Below are 15,362 nucleotides of genomic sequence, written 5' to 3' on the forward strand. Positions count from 1 at the left end.
AGCTAAAACAAAACCACACCTTATTCAAAAATTGCATTGCAGTGGATCACAGATCTAAAAGTAAAATGATAAAACATTTGGAGAGAACATAGAAAATATTTGTAGCTTAGAGTTAAAGAATTGTTAGATATGACACCAAAAGCATCATCCATAAAAGAAAAAAAATGGATACATTGGACTTCTGATATATCATTAGTGGTTGGTCTTGGAGTTAAAATATGCATACTTAATTTTCACACTGTACTTGGAACTGATACTTTACCACTTTGTTGTAACGTCAAATGATTCCCAGTATATAGGTCTCTGTATTTTTCTCTTTATGTTGTAGTTTTCAAGTCTACATAAATTGAAAATCTCAACAGGAAATGTTATAATTCACACACATATTTTTAAAAACTTAAGAAAAACATTTACCCAGCTATTCCCATAGCTGTTGTTCTTCCCTCATTCTCAAAGTTCCAAGTTTTCTTCTGATATCATTATCCTTCTGAAGAACTTTCTTTAATAATTTCTTAGAGCAGGTCTACTAGCAATGAATTCTGTTTGTTTTTTTTCATGTGACAGTGTCTATTTCACCTTCATTCCTGAGGTTATTTTCATTTGGTATAAAATTCTGGGTTGACAGTTTCAACATTTAAAAAATATATGGTTCTTTTCCCCTCTGGCTGCTTGAAGGCCCTCTGCCATCATGAATGACACAGTAACTATTCGGACCAGGAAGTTCATGACCAATAGACTACTTCAACGGAAACAGATGGTCATCGACGTCCTTCACCCTGGGAAGGCAACAGTACCTAAGACAGAAATTCGGGAAAAACTAGCCAAAATGTACAAGACCACACCAGATGTCATCTTTGTATTTGGATTCAGAACCCATTTCGGTGGTGGCAAGACAACTGGCTTTGGCATGATTTATGATTCCTTGGATTACGCAAAGAAAAATGAGCCCAAACATAGATTTGCAAGACATGGCCTGTATGAGAAGAAAAAGACCTCAAGAAAACAGCGAAAGGAACGCAAGAACAGAATGAAGAAAGTTAGGGGGACTGCAAAGGCCAATGTTGGTGCTGGCAAAAAGTGAGGTGGAGATTGGATGACAGAAGGAGTAAAGATTCGTCAGTGACTGTGGTGATTGAGCAGATTTTTCATGAGGGGACTAATAAACTAAGAACTTTAAAAAATATATATATATATATATGCTACTCTCTTCTAACCTCCTTGGTGTCTATAATGACGACCGGGGAAAAGAAAGAGGAGGAGCATACTAGAGAGGGGCTGATCAATTTATTTAGCAATATCTAATCAATTTATTTAGCAGTATGAAATAGCAAAAGACAAAGGCAATTCAAACGAGGTGCTAATGACAAAGTAAAGGAAGTTAAGACATTTATATATATATATATGTATATATATATAAATAATAATGATATGCCAGAGAAGCTCACCAAACTGGGGGGAAACAGCACTGGAAAAGTCAGAAATCAAAACCTTGTCAAGTCTGCAGCTGGGAAAGCTGAGGTGTCTCCCACTGTTGCTTGCTAGTTCTCAGGAATGTTGCTGCTGCTGCTGTTGTTACTGGTAGTTAGGGCGTCTCCTGATGCTGCAAAGCTGCAAGCTGTATATAAGTTTCCAAAATGCTAACAAGTTCTCAAGAAGGCTAACCGTGGGGAACAACACTGGAGAGGCCGGGAACCAGCCAGACCTCACCAGGTCCACAGCTGGAAGTCAGGGCGTCTTATGAGGTTGTAAGCTGCATGTTGCATACAAGTTTCCAAAATGTTAGAATGAGGAAGAATCGCCAGTGACAAATGACGAAACTACACTGCCAACTGGGGTGTGTCTCATATATTTTTCCAGATGTACCTTAGAGCCAAGCTCCTTGTTCCTGCCTCCCTCTCGGAATGGCCAGGTCTGGGATGGTTTGCAGTTACTGTGATAAAAATGTTGTTTATCCGGCTGAAGGGCCAGTTCATTCGGACAAACAATACTTACTGTTCTCGCCTGGGACCATTGGCCCAAGGCCTTCCAAAGCCTGACGTCATTTTGATATAAGTTAGTTACTTTTTTACCTCATCTGCTGATGCGGGCGAAACAGACAAAAAGACTCTTCATCACCTTATATCTCCCCTGCCAGAAATGAGACGAGGGAGCATTCTCTTAACCCTAAGCTAACCATCACCTCACATGCAGTCTCTCATGGGGGGAACAAAAAGCTAACAGACAAAAGCTCACATCAGCCAATGAAGGCAAATTTTCCTAACAGCTTTCCCACAGTTTCTGAAAAAAAAAATCTGCAGTCATTTGAAACCCTGTTGCCCTATAGGTAATGTGTCATTTCTCTCCAGCTGCTTTCAATGTTTTTTCTTTCTTTCTTTGTCAGAAGTTTGAATATGATGTATGTGATTTGATTTATTCTGTATAGGGTTCACTGAGCCTTTTGAATCTGTACGTTTCTGTCTTTCACCAAATTGGGGGAATTTTTCCACAATTATTTCTAAAAACTGTTTTTCAACATGGCTTTATTTCTCAAACTCTTCTAGGACTAGAACTGATCTCCACCTCCTGATTTATCTTAAGTTTATTTTAAAACAGCTTTTAAAGATATAATTCACATATGATACAGTCATAATATTTAAAGTGTATAATTCAGTGGCTTTCAGTATATTCCCAGAGTTGTGCAACCATTGTCGCAATCAGTTTTAGAGCATTTTCTTCACCAAAAATAAGTCCTGCAATCTTCAGCTATGACCCCGCAATTTCTCATCCCCACCAAGATTAGGAAAACACTAATCTACTTTCTGTCTCTATAGACTTGCCTATTATAAACCTTTTATATAAATGGTTTATATACAGAGGGTGCCAAAAAATGTATATACATTTTTAAGAAAGGAAAAAAACTATTAAAATTGTAATACTCAATATATACCAATAGCAAGAGATGACTACAAGTCACGTTTTTACTTCTGCAATTACAAGAGGTGCTCAAAGTAGTTACCATCAGAGTCCAGACACTTCTGATTACAGTGAACTACTGCTTGAGCAACGTTGACCGAAGTGTCCATTTGTATACATTTCTTTGGCACCCCCGGTATAAGCCTTTTATATAAGTTTTATATATAAATGCAATATGTAATCTTTTGTGACTGGCTTCTTTCACTTAGCATAATGTTTTCAAGGTTCATTCGTGTTGTAGCACGTATTGCTACTTCATTCCTTTTCATTGCCAAATATCCTATTGTATGGATATACTGCATTTAGTTGGCATATCTTTCATCAATTGATGGACATTTAGGTTGTTTCCACCTTTGAGCTATTATAAATTATATTGTTGTGAACACGCATCTGTAAGTTTTATGTAGACATATGTTACTTAGGAGTAGAATAAATAGGTCATATGGTAACTTTATGTTTAACTTTGAGGGATGACCAGACTTATCTAAAGTTGTACCATTTTACATTCTGGTCAGCACTGTATGAAGGTTCCAACTTTTCCACATCCTGACCAGCACTTGTTATCCTCTGTCTTTTTTATTATAGTCGTCTCAGTGAATGTGAAGTGGTGTCTCACTGTGATTGTGATTTGCATTTGCCTGATGACAAATGACTAACCTTTTTATATGTTTTATGATGATTATTGTTTAAAGCTGTAGTCAAATTTTATAAAATACCTAAAATTGTTTTGAACCCCAAATATCCACTAAGTAGTTATGATACCAATATTTGAGTCGCAGTGTTTTTAATTTTACAATATTTGGATAGGTTTTTGTCCATGTAAAGTAGTGTCTCCCCTCTCATGAGGGATTATCAGATCTTTTTCTTGACGTGAACAATTTTGCCTCTGCAGTTCAAGGCTTTTCTTCGGAAACCGAGTTTGAGAGGTACGTGAAGTATGACCACAGATCTCACAAAGTGCTGGCTGCCGTGGTTTTTGACTGTGACTTCACAAACAGCAATGATCCTCTGCCACTGCAGGTGAGAAACTTTCCTGTAGAGCTTTCTAAAGAACTGGTGTTCTAGTAATTGCACTTCCAATTTCCAGAATTTTAATGAATTTGATACCATTAGCCCTATTTTATAAATGAAGAGACTAGTTTTCTCAAGGTGAAACAACTAGTGTACAGTAAAGCAAGAATGTGAATGCACCTCTGAGTAACTTTAATTGCTCCCGTGCTCTTAATTATCGCATTATGCTGTCAAGAGAAGAACTGTCTCCCATGCACAAGGCCTCAGAATCATGGGCAATGTTGACTACTCAAGCGACGCTTCTGGTTCTACGCAGTCTGGTGCAATAAATAAGCCTAAAGCAGATGCATCTTCACTAACAGACTGCCAACCATGGAAAAAACCCTCTTTCTCTGAAAGAAACACAGAATTTGAGTACTTTCGTAAATCTCTAGGGAAAACTCTAAGGCTCAGCCATACTGATTCAGAATTAGGACATCCATTAACATGGAGAATCTGATTATAACACAGCCAACAGGAAGGAGCGAGAAAGACAGAGCTTTGAACTTGTATCGTCTTGGAAGATCTTAATAGAGAATCTATCCTGCTGGTGACGGAAATAAATAGTCACTCTACAATATATAGACATGGAGCCACATCCTGTATTTAGATTACAGTTGCTTGTCAGTAGGAGGAGGCAAGATGGATAAAACCACTACTAGGGTAGTATGTCCTCGTGTATCCATCCTCCTGTGACTCCATTCTTCTGTGCCAGCTTCCTTCCATTTACTGAGTCAAAATCATCCACATGCTGATAGGAATTTAGGTTCAACAATATACGTTGGCCCAAAGTGTCTTCGGTGCCATTTCAAGTTTCATTCTCATCACTGGTTGACTGCGCTTATGTCCTCAACTATCTGAACTCGATTCCTGACACCAAAATTCCCGAGATTATTTGTACAGTACTTGGTCTGGTTTTGTCCAGCTGTGTTGAGATGTAATTGACATATAACATTGTGCAAACTGGTTTAAGATCCCAGAGCTGGAGCAGCACAGGGGCATACATCTTAATGTACCACCAGAAGGCATCCGAGACCCAGGGATTTCTGATCCCCAGCCTAACAATAGAAGGCAACCTGGACAGGCTCATTCTACCCCAGGATCCGATGGAAGTCTCTGACATCAGGTGACTCCGACACCCCCGGGAGGAGGAATAGATAGGGAGCCCTACGAACAGTTAGGGGCCAGGAGAAATACTCTCCTTCCCTATCAGGGCTGAAGTGCTCCTCCCTCACAGATACGTACTGAGGCACAGGAGCAAGAGAGATTGACACAAGTGACCCCATCCAGGAAGCCTTTGTGTCTCCGCAGGCCTGAGACACCCCTCACAGCAAGACACTGGAGTGGGTGGCCGGTGGGACCATTAAAAGGGACCCAACCACAGTAAGTGGCTGGGCCCAGGAAGCCTCGTTGACTCTATGGGCCTGAGACTCCTCGTTTCCTGCCCAGATACATGAGGGCAGCCAGGGGATGGTGGGAGGGGGACCGTCCAGACTCAGGGAGCACTCTGCCCCAAATAGGCAGGTAGGATCCTTAAAATGCTTAAAATACTTTAAAATACACTTAATAAAATGAATTATCAAGACATAGTGTTGGAGAATTTATCTGTAAAACATATGTGACAATGTACTAGTATCCAAGATGTTTTAAAAAGTCCTACAACTCAGCAGCCCAGTTTCAAAGATGAGCAAAAGATTTAAATAGATAGTTCATCCAAGAAGATATATTAATGGCCAATAGAGACGTGAAAAAGTGTGCATTGTCAGTGTACATCAGGAAAATGCAAATTTAAACCACGATGAGATACCTCTGCCTACCCACCAGAAAGGCTAAAATTACAGGCTGACGATACCAAATGTTGGTAAGGATGTGAAGCCACTGTTGGCGTCATAGAAAATGGTATGATCAGGTTAGAAAACTGCCTGCCATTTGTCCAAATAAAACTAAACACACATCTACCCTATATGATCCATCAGTTAAGCAAATGTACGGTTAAGATTTGTGCATTTTATTATATGTAAATTTTACCTCAAATAAGAACTATAAACAAATACTGAATTCTAGTAAACACTAAAGTATTTTGGCGGAAGTGTGCTAATGTCTCCAACTTCTTTTGCAGCGCATCCAAAGGTTAAATGTATTGATAAATATAAATTCTATACATATTACATACAAATTTATATAGATATATACATTTAAATTTATACGTATTGTAGATAGTATAAATTACATACATATACCTCAATTTCCTCTTTGATGCACAAGGCAGCATACTTGTCAGTAAATTGCTTTTTGAACCAGAAATCCATTCTTTCACACTCTACTCTTTGACGCTGTCACTGCATTTCTGGTTTTTCAGCCAGCTCTGTATGAGACTTTGCTAATAGAAGGCACTAGAGGCAAGACTGGGGGAAGAGGAAACTTGAGCTTTCCTGTCGGCTTTCTGTCTGCCTGTAGTTCCCGTGAATGACATCCCAGCAACTCGTCTTTATTTTGGCAGTAGCACTTTCTCCCCATAGTAGCAGCCAAATGCAGTTTGCAGATTGCCCAACACTTTTCAAAATCAGCCTCTCCACACCCTCTCAAAAATAACTGGCCCTGGGCAACTGGACTCCTTCTCAGAGGTCTAGGTCCCAGCCCCAAAGGACCCTTCTTTCAAGCTCGGAGACACAGCTCTAGCTGACTTGTGTCCCCACCTCAGAAGTTTGGTTTGCAGCCCCACAGGATTTCTCCTCTCAGTTTATAATTTTTAGTAATTTCTGACTCTTGATTTCGTTTCCTTCGTCCTAGGGCTGGTGGCTGCTTTCTGCTGTTGCTACCTGGTACCTAAGAATTCTCTCACCCTTTCAGTTATCTAGAATGATTTCTGTTTTCTGACTATACCTTGAACAGATACAAAGCTCTCTATTGTGTAGAGGTACCATAGTTCACGCAATCTCCTACGTATGAGCAATGAAGTTAATTTCAATATGTTTCCACCCCAAATAATGTTAACAGCAAACAAATGTGTGCGTATGTTTTCTTAATATTGTTGGAAGCATATATTCCAAGTCTTCCTGGAAGTAGGATTGCTGAATCAAACAGTAAATGCATACTCATATGGGTTTTTGTTAAACATTTCAGATTCTCCATTACAGTTGTGCCCTTTTGCATCCTACAAGCAACAAATTAAACTGCCTGCAGCCTTATTAATAGAGTTTGTTGTTAAGCTTTTGATTTTTCCAGTGGGGTAGGTAAGAAAGAAATCTCTGGTTTGAATTTGCATGTATTTCATTGTGTGACGTGGAGAAGCTTTTCGGTACATGGGCCATGTGTATATCTTGTTTTTGTGAACTGTCTGCAATTGAGAGGACTTCCAATGTAGATGTGACAGGAGCATACACGTTGTGCTTGGAGTCGGTCATTGTCAGCCATTCATTGTCACTTGGACATCAGATGAGTCCCCTCTTTCAAGTCACATGGTTTTCCATATGCTCTTACTTTTTCTTTATTTCTAATACTTGCTTTGCAGTGTTTGGTTTTAAGCGTAGTTTGTTTCCTGTTGCTACTTCTAGGTAAAATATCATCTGCGTTTTGTTAGGATACCGAGGAGTTTCAATTCGAAAGATGTGTTCAACTGGAAAACATCCTTACTCTTTTCTTCTCACACCACTTCAGGACCCAGGAACCCAGCTGACGATGATGGAGGAAGTCCTGGTGAGCAGATCCTTATTTTGTTACCACATTTGCATACTAACATATACATATATATACGGTTTTATTGATGGATATACATATACAATTATATATATATAATAAATCTGTTTATTCTTAACTTATTGTGGTAGTTTTAAAAATTAAATTTGCATTCCACCAAAACAACTTTTCAGTCTTAAGTATTTGGCAAACCTAAAAAATACATACATGTATATAATTTATATCATGCTTTATCCTCTTTCAATTCTTGTATCAATATATCTGTCTTTATGTAGTTGTGGTTTAGTGTTATGCTTTCCACACATTTTCATTTGTTGACATTGCATGTTCGTGTCTATGTACAATTTTCTTGATTTAATCTAAAAGTTTCACATTGTGATGGTAATTTTTAATTCACATTTTTATTTTGCGTACTCATATGTGAAAAGCCCTTACCTTTGGGTTTATTGACTATCTTGAGATTTTATCTTTAGCAAATATTAAATAAAAGCAAAAAGCTATGCACATTCTAGCATTAGCAACAAAAATTGGAAACAGCATAACCAGTAAGAGAATAAATGAACCTGTTAGACAGTCATTAAAAATAATTCTTACGGAGTCGTTGAGAAAAAAAAATTTTAAGCTGAACCTGTAGGTACCTGTACGAGTTAGCTAAGTGAAGAGGGGTGGAGAATATTCTAGGCAGCGCAAGTAAAATCACCAGACACATGTGGAACAGGATGCCACATTCAGGGAAGTGTATGGCCTCTCGTTTGCTTACTTTATTTGTTGTTATAGTGAGAAGAGAGGGTCCCTGTGGCATACTGTCACAGAGATGAGGCTAGGAGGAAAGAAGGTCACTAAAGACCTAGTGTGTACAGTGAAGAAGTATGAAATTTCTCCTGGAAGTGATGAGAGACAGAGGCATAGCAATATTGAGCATAAACAGGAGACATGACATGAGTTGGCAGTGATGCATCTCTCCAAGTAATGACACTCATCGTTTATCTTTGGTTTCTGTTTGTATCTGAATCCAAAATTTTTGTTTTAGAGTGTTGGTGAACAAAAAAGAGTGTGACTTAATGTTTCACAATTTGTATAATAATTTATGTACTTGATCAAGATATTTCCGAGTGACTTTTTCTCCGACATTGGGGTTTGATTGTGTCATTTCACTTCTCAATTGTGGCATATGACTTGAGAACAGGCAATATAGCCTTAGGTTTCCTTAAAACAATACTATTTGGGGGGAAATGTTAGAGAGAGAAGGGAGAACGAAGGGCTAGGAAACATTGAAATTAAGGAGGAGTAAACAAAAGACAAGGGTACAAAGACTAAGACAGGTGGACAGAGAAGTGAGTAGAAAACTAAGATCCATTCCGTGCAACAAGGGAAAAATGGGAAACTGCTTAATATTGTAGTTAACTCGCCACTAAAGAACCCTTTTGACATTTAAAAACTTAAAAACAACAATCCGTTTACAGAATAGAGAGAATTTCAAATAAAATAACACAAACTTTATTTAAAGGTTTATAATTATTCAAGAATTCCATATATATTTTACATATATTACTGGTTCCAAATATTAAAAGTACCTTTTTCCAATTTCTGATTTTATACGTGTTGTCCTTTATTGAACAGAAATCTTTAATTTCGTGTAATTCATCATTTTTCCCCCATATGGTCTCTTCTCAGTTTTCATTTACAAAGTCCATCCTTACTCCTAAGTTAAAAAATATTCTCCTGCTATTCCCCTTTATGGTTTTTCCTTCTACAATTTGGTTGTTAATCTGTGACAAGTTCACATTTGTATGTGGTCTTCATTCTAACATATGTATAATTAGAGTCCTTGAGGGATAAGAGAGAAGAGGGCAGGAAAAAAATGTGCAGAAAAATGGCTGGAAGAGTTCTAAATTTGATTAAAGACAATAATTATAAAGTGGCTAGAGCAGATACATACATATATATGAGGTAAAATAGATTTCAGAAAAAGGGTCCAGTTACTCAGGAGGATATACGAATTATAAATGTGTATGCGTCTATTAGGTTGGTGCAAAAGTAATTGCGGTTTTTGCGATTTTTTTTTTTTTTAACCTTTTAAACCGCAGTTACTTTTGCACCAATCTAATAACTTCAAGATACAGGAAGCAAAAATTGACAGAATTAAATGGGGAATTCGGCAATTCCACAATCATAGATGGAGATATTACTATATTCTCAGCAATTGCTGGACCATCTAAACAAAAAAATTGTAAAGACATACGTGATATGAATAACATTTTCCATTTCCGTGAACTGATTGACATTTGTAGAATGTATACTCAACAGTGATGAATACATATTTTTTTAAGGGACACATGGTATTTTCACCATGATAAATAACTCTTACACTGGGTTATAAAACAAATCTCAGTGAACTGAAGAAGATTGAAATCATATGGTGTATGTTCTCTGGTAGAATTAAATTAGAGATCAATAAGATGGCAGTTGACCCTTGATCAACATGGGGGTTAGGAACACCGACACCCCCCCCATGCAGTCAAAAATCTGTGTATAACTTTTGACTCCCCCAAAAACTTAGTTTTCCCGTGGTGTCTACTAGGAATTTGTTCCAGGATTTCCCGTGGATACCAAAATCCACAGATGCTCAAGTCCCCTGTACAGAATGGCGCAGATGAATGCATACAGTTGACCCTCTGCATCTGTAGACTCCCACCTGCGGATTGAAAACAATACAGGTATTTATTTTTAAAAATCCACATGTAAGTGGATCCACACCTTTCAAACTCATGTTGTTCAAGGTTCAACTGTAATGAGAAAAATTGGAACTATTTGGACATTAATCAACATATTTTTAAGTAATCCATGAGTCAGAGGAGAAGTCACAAAGACATTAGAAAAGATTTTATATTGAATAATGAACAAAAGGTGACATGTTCAGGTTTGGGAGCAAAATTTGAGGGATACAATGCTTAGAAAGAACTTTATCACTTTAAATGTTCATATTATAAAAAAAGAAAAAGTCTAAAATTAGTTATCTGAGTTCCAACCTTAAAAATTAGTAGAAAAAAATCAAATTAAATCCTAAGCCGCCCTTTTAGTTGAGTGGCTGAGTTAGTTTCAGTGAAACAATTTTCCTAGGGCCATTCTGCATTACTTACTAAAATATCTGTCATTCTGAGCTTCATTTCTTTTTTTACATTTCCAAGTCTTCATCTCTCTGATGATTAAGTTTTTCTTAAAGATTTTATTGGGGAAGGGGAACAGGATTTTATTGGGGAACAGTGTGTACTTCCAGAACTTTTTTCCAAGTCAAGTTGTTGTCCTTTCAATCTTAGTTGTAAAGGGTGCCGTTCAGCTTCAAGTTGTTGTCCTTTCAGTCTTAGTTGTGGAGGGCGCAGCTCAGCTCCAGGTTCAGTTGCCGTTATTAGTTGCAGGGGGCGCAGCCCATCATCCCTTGCGGGAGTTGAACCGACAACCTTGTGGTTGAGAGCCCACTGGCCCATGTGGGAATCAGACCTGCAGCCTTCGGAGTTAGGAGCACGGAGCTCCAACCGCCTGAGCCACTGGGCCGGCCCTCTGATGATTTATTAAATCTGCATTCTTTTTGTAAATATAAATTGCATTTAGCAAGCTTACTACTTTCATTAAATATAGTTAATTTGGGGAAGATGTGAATCAGATTCAACTGAAGAAGTATCCCTTACTTCTGTGTCAAAACTGATATGTTTTCAGAGTAATCGTATTCAGGTGGCCTTGATACACCAGTAAATTTAAGTTCTGTAGGTGACAAGCCATGACTTACTTGAAATGCCTTGTTTTTTGTGTGTTGGAGCTGTCCCTTCGTCTGTTTTACTTGACAGTGTTTGTTTTCTCACACAGGGTACATCAGGGAAGGGTTCCTGGCTGTCCAGCAGGCCTTAGATAAGGCCATCATGCTGTATCATGGGAGCAGTGCTGCCCAGAAACTGTTTGACGGCCTCAGCATCTTCATACAGAGATTTCCACACCCAGCTTATTCTCGTGATGGATTAGTTTGGATCACTCGTGATTTATTCCCCTTGATGTTTGTTCTCATGTTCTCTCCAATTGTACTTTCCATTATGCGATCCCTTGTGTGGGAAAAGCAAAACGGATTGAAGGTAATCCCAATAATTTTCTGGTAAAGTTTCTGTAAAGATTTTCGTTTAGGCCTGTGGAGCACTTTCATATGGAGAGTTGGATTATTTCTACATATTCAGCATTGTTGGGTAGATGTTACACCCGGTAGCAGCAAATTACATCCCAGTAGGTGCAAGCAGGAAAGGAAGTAATGTCACTTTTCCAAGCTGGCAGAATTTCAGAGGCCAGCTGTGTGGAGAGCAGCAGAAAGGGAAACCGTGAAGACAAGAAGGGAGACAGAAAGGTCACTAGAGGAATTTGAAGTCTCTAGTACCTGGAGTAATGGGGAACTTCAAACACAACTCAATGCTTGGCTCACTTAGCATAAATTCCCACACTTAGGCCTGTTTACCTCGATATCTACTGCCCTGGATAACATGTCTGCGTTTCAAAATAAAGTGCAAGTCTCACCAAAAATTAAGAAAAAACACAGTCAAAGAGGCAGATCAGTCATCAGACTCAGATAGGGCACAGATGTTGGAACTCTCAGACAAAGAATTTATAATTGTGATTAGTAAGTGAAAGGCTCTACAGGGAAAGGTGTGTGTGTCCAGGACCCTCAAGACCACCCCACTTTCTGAAGTTCAGTAGAAGGACTTGTGGGACTCAGCATATCCTCACAGCTGGAATTGCTTTTAGTGGTTTAGTTACTATCCACAGCTGGATCATAAGAGGAACTGTCACAAGCAAAGCCTGGAGGAATTCACCTGCAGGCTTCCTCAAGTAACCTCACAAGAGGTCACACAGAGTACACTCTTGCCCCAGCAATGAAAACCCAGCAGCATGTCTATGATTTCCTCTCTGGGGAAGTCCATTAGGCACTTAGCACTCACAGATTTGATGGCGCGCTGGTCATCTAGGCATCCGTTGCCTAGCATGTACCAAAATTCCAAACTCCTAGAAAGCAGGTCTCCTGCATAAACCATACTGTTCTCATATGTGCAAGTGGTTCAGCACAGTCACCCCCTATCATTGAGGGAAAGTTTTATATCAGTGGAGAGAATAGCTTACCAGCCAAGTTCCCCTATACCAGCCAAGGGCCAACCTTGCAGACATGCCTTTCTCATAGTCTCAAGCCATCTTTGTTAGCTCTTTTCTGTACAGTAGATAACACGCACAATCAGATAGGTAATGCTGTCAGATCAAAACGGTAAGGAGTCATATAGAATTGCTATTATAGAAATAAAAAACGTGCTAACCAAAAGGAAGAATGCCTTTGACAGGCTCATCAGTCAACTTGACCTTGATGAGGAAAGAATCATAGAATTGATACAAGATTATTGAAATTACACAAACTGAAATGTAAAGAGAAAACAAAATGTAAAAATCCAGAAAACAGTATCCAAAAGGTATAGGGCAATATTAGATGGCATAACATGTACATAATTGGAATCCCAAAAAATAGATGAGAGAATAGCACTAAAGAAATAATGGCAGAGAGTTTTCCAAAATTAATGTTCGATATCAAACCACAGATTGAAGAAGCTGAGAGAACACAAAGCAGGATAAATACCCCCACACACACACACTGTTGAGACATACTGTATTCAAACTGCTGAAAACCAAAGACAGAGAAAATCTTGAAAGCAGTCAGAGTCAGAGTGGGGAAGAAGACTTTCCCTATAAGAAACAGGAATAAGAAATACAACCAACTTGTAACTTACAATTAGATTAAAACACACACACACACACACATTTCTCTAGTATTCCTGGAAGTAGAGTATAATATGAAAGAGATTCTTAGTATTTCAAAGTTTAATGTGAAATGTTTTCTGTTTTGGTCCAATAGGATTGAAAAAAGATTCCTGAACTTAGGAGAAATATGTTTTAATGGCAGTACTGCCGTGACTGCATCATTTTAATCAACACATTATCTGAGCATTGATTTTTCTCATTCACAAAATAGAGATGACATCCCCCTTTTTTATAGGTTTTATGGGAATTTAATTTGTAAAATATATGTGAAAGCATTATGAATTGCTGACATATGTAATACTTGATTTGTGTTGACTTTCCTGCAGGAGTACCAACTTATAAATGGACTTAGAAACTGGATGATCTGGGCTTCGCATTTCTTCACAGTCTTCTTTTTTTATATCATTATGATCTCTTTGATATGTGTGTTATTCTTTGTCAAGGCAAGTGTCTCATTTTGTGCTGTCTAATAGAAATAAATGAGTCACGTATATAATACTAAATTTTTAATGACCAATAGAAATTTTAAAGAGTATAAAAGAACAGGTGAAATAATTTTAATAATAAATTTAATTTAACCCAATGTATATAAAGTATTTCAACATAAAACAAATTTCAAAATTGAGGTATTTTACCTTCTTTTTTGTACTAAGTCTTCAAACTGTAATGTGTGGCTTATTGGTTTATATTTACAACACGTCTCAATTCATATGCTGTCTTTTCATTAGAAGTACTAAACTATGTATTGTAATTTAAATGAGAAATACCCAAAGTTAAATGAAAATAAAAATTCACAGTCACACTAGCCACATTGCAAGTGCTCAATAGCCAGAGGTGGTTAACGTGTACGGTATCAGACATCTTAGCTCCAGCTGACTGCAGCCTGCTGCCACTGTCCTTGGAGAGGAGTGAAGTCACCGCTCACAAGTGTGGATGCTTAGTCTCAGGTGGCCAGGAAGGTCAAATATGGCTTTTATTGTCTCCACTAGGGAAACTCACAGGCTGCTGAATCTCTGAGAGAAAAAACCCTTCTGTTAAGAAAAAGTTATTTATTTGGCTTTCCATCTCATTGAGCTTCAGTCACCGAGCCAGCCGTGTGCTCTCTTTCTTTAAGGCTATCATTTTCTCCCTCTTGCCTTAGGTTTGTGTGACACTTCTTAATGTGTGCCTTACAGCATGTCATACTTGTTTTATTGTAGATTTTCAATGAGCCAGTCTTCCGCTACAGTGACTATGGTTTCGTCTTTGTCTTTTTTACATGTTACGCCATTGCTTCAATCTTCTTTGCCTTTATGGTTAGCACATTCTTCAGTAAAGGTGAGTCCAAGACTTCTCCTGTGACACAGTTTCTGTTTTAATTGGCCATAGTAGGATGGTGTTGGGGGGCTCCTTCTAGCCACCTCATGCATAGTCTTGGCTTGCATTCTGTAATAGAAGATGAATGGCACATGAAATGATTCCACAGGAGGTAAAGAGACCATTGAAAATTAGTGTGACCCAATATATATATATATAAAGAATACATAAAATAAAGTTGTCACCATTAGAACTTAGGGTACTTTCTGCAGATGTTGATTTCAAATCACCTCTGAAAGCATGTCAAGGAATGGAGGTATTCATTCATTCTTTCATTCATTCAGTATATTCTTTGTGCACTTAGCTATGTGGCAAGACTGTGTCATATACATAAAGACAAAGGAAAAGTAATTCTCTATGTGAGTTCGCACAAGGAGAATATGTGTGACCAGATAACCCCAAAGTAGTCTATTAAAGATTTTATAGAAGTGATTCTCTATTAGCAATTTTATAATCACTCCCCAAAAGTTTAA

General features: G+C 38.1%; 2 protein-coding genes across 2 annotated transcripts in view; both read left to right on the top strand.

The window, feature by feature from the left end:
- The window catches only part of LOC117019690 (ATP-binding cassette sub-family A member 3), a 71,649-nt gene that overhangs the window by 2,428 nt on the left and 53,859 nt on the right, over window positions 1-15,362 (top strand). The window contains exons 4-8 of the mRNA XM_033101753.1: window positions 3,845-3,972; window positions 7,557-7,698; window positions 11,560-11,819; window positions 13,860-13,976; window positions 14,733-14,850. Of these exons, the coding sequence (XP_032957644.1) occupies window positions 3,845-3,972; window positions 7,557-7,698; window positions 11,560-11,819; window positions 13,860-13,976; window positions 14,733-14,850 (765 nt within the window). The remainder of the gene's footprint in view (window positions 1-3,844; window positions 3,973-7,556; window positions 7,699-11,559; window positions 11,820-13,859; window positions 13,977-14,732; window positions 14,851-15,362) is intronic.
- On the top strand, window positions 674-1,161 carry LOC117019689 (40S ribosomal protein S24-like). Its single transcript, XM_033101752.1, has one exon. The coding sequence runs from the start codon at window positions 689-691 to the stop codon at window positions 1,079-1,081; it is 393 nt and encodes a 130-aa protein (XP_032957643.1). The 5' UTR covers window positions 674-688; the 3' UTR covers window positions 1,082-1,161.

This window comes from Rhinolophus ferrumequinum (genome assembly GCF_004115265.2).
Source record: "Rhinolophus ferrumequinum isolate MPI-CBG mRhiFer1 chromosome 15 unlocalized genomic scaffold, mRhiFer1_v1.p scaffold_54_arrow_ctg1_1, whole genome shotgun sequence".
In the NCBI taxonomy this organism is placed as follows: domain Eukaryota; kingdom Metazoa; phylum Chordata; class Mammalia; order Chiroptera; family Rhinolophidae; genus Rhinolophus; species Rhinolophus ferrumequinum.